Source organism: Gopherus flavomarginatus, chromosome 1, assembly GCF_025201925.1.
Source record: "Gopherus flavomarginatus isolate rGopFla2 chromosome 1, rGopFla2.mat.asm, whole genome shotgun sequence".
NCBI classification, from domain to species: domain Eukaryota; kingdom Metazoa; phylum Chordata; order Testudines; family Testudinidae; genus Gopherus; species Gopherus flavomarginatus.
Genome location: NC_066617.1, coordinates 49,797,379 through 49,803,378, shown reverse-complemented (window position 1 = coordinate 49,803,378; position 6,000 = coordinate 49,797,379). Strand labels below are relative to the sequence as shown.

Below are 6,000 nucleotides of genomic sequence, written 5' to 3'. Positions count from 1 at the left end.
GTTGTCTTAAATATTTTGATAAAATGCCCTTGGAAAAATAAATTTCACTAATGTTGCAAATACATAACTAATATACAATATAGAAAATTACTGAAGATGTTCCACATTTATAAATGGCAGCTAAATGGGCAAAGAAACTAGCAATAAGTACTAAGCAATAAGAATTATAGTTTTATTTGTTACAAAAATGAAATATAAAAACAAAACTTTGAAAAGGTTTATACTTACAAGCCATTACCATTTTGTAAAGAAAACTTTTAGATACAAATAAATGTAATTGGTTGGACTGAATTTGTAACCTTTATTTTGTTTCTAAATGAAAGTATTTATAACATTACAAAATTTAAACTCTTCAGAAATGAAGCTAAGAATTTAATGTGCTTCTTCAAATATCTTTTCTTACTATCAATTGGTTTGTAGCTCCATACATTCAACAGAATCATATTTGAGAAAAAAGTTTGTTAGAAGTATGCATAAAATCAGGCTTTCCTTAAGGTTAATTTGGTGATAAGAAAGAGAAATCCAAATCCAAACAGGGTTACTGCTGCCCTTTTTATTAATCTATTTTTCCAGGTAGGTGTTTTTTCTAGGGGTCGCACATGAGTAGGGTCATTCTTCTGTCCATTTTGAAGCTGAAATTCATGTAGATATATAATTCAAATAGTGTATGAGAACTTCTTAAGTACATAAAGGCATTTCAGACAGTACATAAATGTAGATATTTATGTTATTTTATTCTTGTTAAAGTCTGGGCTTGATCTTGCTTCCATTAAAATAAATGGCAAAACTTATACGGATTTCACTGGGAGTAGGAGTGGGTCTTTATCTTATCTATTTCAGAGAGAGATACTATAAAAATAGTAGAAGCATGAATACCAGCACCTTTTTGTAAATAAACAAAATTCCTGAAAGGCGAGTCAAAACTAACAATTGTTAGAAACCATCTTGAACCATTATAACACTAAAACAACCCTGTGATAAAAACAACAACAATGTCCAATATTTGATCAGGGTGTATGCTATTTAGTCACAAGAGTCATGATTTGTAAAAATATATTTAGTCAAAAAGAGGCTTTCAATGACTTCCCTGTAACTGCAGAGCTATAGTCAGCATATAGGCAAGATCTTATGTTTGTAGGGTCCTACGCACCTTACAAGATTGGGCCCACAAATAACAACTCTATCCTCATAAAAGCAGAAGATGAAATTCTGGCTCCATTTAGATCAATGTGAGTTTTACCCTCAGAATATTAAATTATTATAAAACTGGCTAATAGCCACATATACATTTTCACAAAGTAGTTATATATTATAGCTGTTAACTGTATTTAATGAAATCTGGCAAAAAATGGAAATTTTATATATTAATTATATTTACTAGATTTAAAAAATGAATTTTAACTTAAATGTTTTAGAAATAACTAATTTTCACACTAAATGTTATTTCATTTGAGCTTTCTACGTCAGTGGTTTGCAACCTGTGGCCCATGTGACATCCTCAGGGTCATACAGGTAGTATACATATTGTGTTGATGTGGCCCACATGACACAGAGAGAGCTACATATGCAGCCCACTATGGTAAATAGGTTGAGAACCATTACCTATGCCAATTCAACAACGGCCAATAAAAATGTAAAGCAAAAAAGTATGTTTAAATGTTAAAAGCTGTTAAAATGTTATTCAGAATGATACTAAATGAGCAGATTATATAATGTAATGATTATAGTTGTAATGTAACAGAAATAATAGTTTCTAAAATATTAAAAGTGCCAAATGTTTAAAGAACATGGCTAAAGGTTCTAGTGAGAGAATGCATGAATTCGATGCACATGCAGTACTATTTTTCACTTGAAAGTGCAACTTGCCCTTTAGGGTATGTCTACAGTGTGATAAAAGACCCACAGCATGGCCACGGCTGGCCTGGGTCAGTTGACTCAGGCTTGTGGGTCTAGGGCTGTGGGGCTATAAAACTGCAGTGTAGATGTTTGGATTCTCAGATCCTAGGCTTCCCTCCAAGCGTGAATGTCTATACTGCAATTTTATAGCCTTGAAGCCCAAGCCCCATAAATTTGAGTCAGCTGACCCAGGCTCTTAAGACTTGGTACATCAACCTTAGACATCAACTATAACTGGTGAGCTGGGTGCGCAATCACCTAATTTGCACATGTATTCAAGTACTGCATACACAAATGGGGGCATGCAACTGCCATGCAGTTCTTTGTGGCAGCTTCAAATCTACACTCACATATTTGGTTCTAAATGTTTTATAAAGCTAAGGCTGTTAACATTCATTTAAATTTACCTAAACCACTAAAGAGCATTAATAGTAGTATATTCACTGTCTGACTTCCACATGACTTCATTCAGCAACAGATTCCTTTCTGACACTGATGCTCCATTTGCTGAATGTCAACACTCATTCCTTTTACCAGCCTATTACTTAAAGTGATCTTGTCTGACAAGAGCTTGTCATTATGTTGGTTTGAGAGTGAGTGATGTAGTGCTAACATCTAGCATTGACCTCTCCCACCCTTTTCTTTTGACACCTCTACAGACATATCTGGATTGCCTCCTATTCCATCACATAAAATCCTAACATCTTCCTCATGAGTCAATATTTCCATACAATATCTTAATTATGTGTTCACAGAATGGCGTTTATACTGCAATAGCTCTCAAGGAGCATAAGGATATCCCCCATTTTTAGCATCCTTTCCTCTATACAAGGCTTCACTCATCTCTGCCTTTCAATACAAAAGGGATGGCTACAGCTTCTTATAGAGCCTGTCAGCATTGTTTTTGAATTGTGCAGATGATTCACTGCTGAGTGATGCAAAGCAATGATTACCCCACCTCTCAACCCCAGTTCCCTGCTGCCTCCACATAGGGTGACCATATGTCCTGTTTTGGTCAGGACAGTTCCTTTTTTAAGCCCTGTCCCAGTCTTACCAACTTTTTTCCTCCTCTCTTTCAAAAGTGGGTATTTGTCCTGTTTGCTCTTGCTAACTTGATCAGTTGGCAAGAGCAAATGGGACAAATGCTCACTTTTGTCAAAAAAGCAGGGTGTGGAGGAATGGGCCGGGGTGCGTGTGACCAGTGATACCAGTCTCAGCCTTTGGGAAATACAGTCGCTCTATCTAGTATGTGCGTCACTGCTTGCCCAAGCCTTGCCTGCCCCTGCATGGGGCGGCGGTGGTGGGCTCAGGTGGCAGCTCGGGCCTGGGGCCCAGCCCCATGCAGTGTCCCATTTCCTCTTTGAGAAATACAATCACTCTACTTCCAAACGTCCTGCAAGTCCTTTCCTTTGCAGATGTTCAAACTACAGTTTTAAAGATCATTTCTGTGGCAGTCTGACGTGCCACCACTTGGCTGATAGGGCAGTATGTACAGAATTTGTTTATAAGAAATCTGCCTATGGCATTTTGTTTAGTATATTCATTAAAACACATACCCACCTTTTGCATGAGGTCCTTTAGTTTGCTAACTTCTTCACTCAAATCTTCAACACTGCCAACCAAGTCCTCACAAACTTTAGTGAAGCTCTGGGGTGGACCCCACTCGAGTACTATCTATTAGAAGTTTTACAATGTTATTTAAAATCTGGGAAAAAACCTTCTGATCTTTATATAATTGCTATTAAACCATGAACAACAATTTCTGTAAAATGCGTATTCTCTGTATCGTATGAAATTCATGGAGAGAGACTGGCTTAGTACATAGTTCAACTTAGATCACTTACATAGTTTAATAGATCAAGCCAGTTATTCAAAATGTCATCTTACCTCACATAGGTCAACTGGTAGGCAATATTGCCTGAAGGCCCCCAAACATCCCAAAAACATTATACAAGCTCAAGATACTCAGACTATTTAGACAAACAGTACATATTTCTATGCTTCTCCAGAGGTGTAAACAAAGCAAGAAAAACAACTAAGACAGTCTAATCTTACAAAATATTATCTACTTTTTAAATATTTTGATATTTTAAATATTATTGTGATAAAATCAAAACACAAACAGATTATTTTTAAAACACAACACCTTACATTTCCAATTACATGGTTTGTGCATGACATAGCACATACTGTTGTGTTTCAGCCTTCCCCTGCCCTTTCTAGAACTTTTCATTTAAATATTTAAACTCTTCTCAGCACAAGCAGAAAGGAACAGAATTTTTCTTCTTAAAAATTTGATTGACAAGATTTTTTTTAAAAATGTAACTTAAAGTGGTATTTCAAGGTACAGTACTACTGGCAAGAATGCTATCTAATTTACATAAACTGTATGATAAAGGAGAAAGTTGTATATGGACATCCATTACTGTTCATTTCCTCATTTATTAGTAGCTAAACTCAATCCTCCCACCCTTTCCCAGATCAGTCTTCATTTTCCTTTGTTGAATACCTTATGAGAGTTTGTGGGTAACTGGCTAACTATATTTTGCACAGCAGTTGTAAGATGACCACACTGTCTATTCAGTTTCAGAAGAAAAGTGAGGAACTCATCACCACTATAAAAACAAAATAAGATAAGATATGCAATTTAATTAAGAAATAAAGTAATATTTTATTATTACAAATGCATAACTTCCCATAGAGCTCTATATGTATTAAAACTCAGTAAGCGTATCTATTTCCCCATAAAAAGTTATCTAGAACACTATAGCTATTAAAAACAAGTTTGAAAGTCTGAACAGTTCAACCCCCCCTAAATCTTTAGCAATCCTCCGTTTAATTTCCATTAATCTTTGCTTTCCCTCTTTACCCTGTCTTTTACACCTACCAGTGGAAAGACCCCTTATTGGCTACATAAAGGAAATATTAAGTGTTCCCTGTTATGCACATGAATTTATAACATTATGGTCTTTTGTGCAGTGATAAAACCTGCAACCAGTAATCTTACAAGATCAAGTACTGGAAGTCTCAGGTCCATTTTATGTTGATGTATGAAATATTCCTGGTCTACAGCTTCTATAATCAAGGATGACATGGAGAAGTTGATATCTGATCGGTACATGGAGTGTGGGACCTTACTGAAAGGGGGAGGCAACCTAGTCACAGATGATGTGGAAAAAGCTGAAGTACTCAATGCTTCTTTTGCCTCGGTCTTCACAGGGCTGGTCTACGCTATGGGGGAAAATCGATCTCAGATACGCAACTTCAGCTACGTGAATAACGTAGCTGAAGTCAAAGTATCTAAGATTGAACTACTCACCGTCCTCACGGCACGGGATCGATGTCCGTGGCTCCCCATGTCGACTCCGCAACTCCGTTGGGGTTGGTGGAGTTCCAGAATCGATATAAGCGCATTCAGGGATTGCTATATTGTGTCTAGATGAGACGCGATATATCGATCCCCGAGCAATCGATTGCTACCCGCCAATACGGTGGGTAGAGAAGATGTAGCCACAGACAAGGTCAGCTCCCAGATTGCTGCACTGGGCAGCATAGTATGGGGAAGAGGTGAGCAGCCCTGTCATAAACAGATAGCTAAGGGTTAATGTCTCTTTTACCTGTAAAGGGTTAACAAACAGGGAACCAAACACCTGACCAGGGGACCAATCAGGAGACAAGATACTTTCAAATCTCAGTGGAGGGAAGCCTTTGTTTGTGTTTTTTGGGTTTGGCTTTGTTCTCTCTGGGTTCTGAGAGTAACCACACGTACCTATAGGCTTTCTAATTTCTGTTCAAATTTAGTAAGTACAAAAGGTAGAAAGGCGGTTTAGTCCTTTTGATTGTTTTTTCCTTATTTTCAAATGTGTATCTGGCTGGTAGAGTTCTAATGTGTATTTGGCTGAAAGTATTTTAAATTGTATTTCTGCTGGAGGAGGTTTTCTCCAGTTTCTATAAGCTGACAGACCCTGTAACTTTTACCATCTAAATTGCAGAGATAACTTTTACCTTTTTTCTTTCTTTTTATTAAAAGTTTTGCTTTTAAGACCTGTCTGATTTTTTTTCCCCTTGTTGAGGCTCAAGGGAATTGAGTCTGTACTCACCAGG

General features: G+C 36.9%; 1 protein-coding gene across 1 annotated transcript in view; it reads right to left on the bottom strand.

Annotated features, from left to right (window-relative positions):
* Positions 1 to 479: 479 nt before the first annotated feature.
* The window catches only part of ASZ1 (ankyrin repeat, SAM and basic leucine zipper domain containing 1), a 112,122-nt gene continuing 106,601 nt past the window's right edge, over positions 480 to 6,000 (bottom strand). Inside the window, 3 exon segments of the mRNA XM_050936760.1 lie at positions 480 to 632; positions 3,457 to 3,570; positions 4,406 to 4,511. Coding sequence (XP_050792717.1) covers positions 480 to 632; positions 3,457 to 3,570; positions 4,406 to 4,511 — 373 coding nt within the window.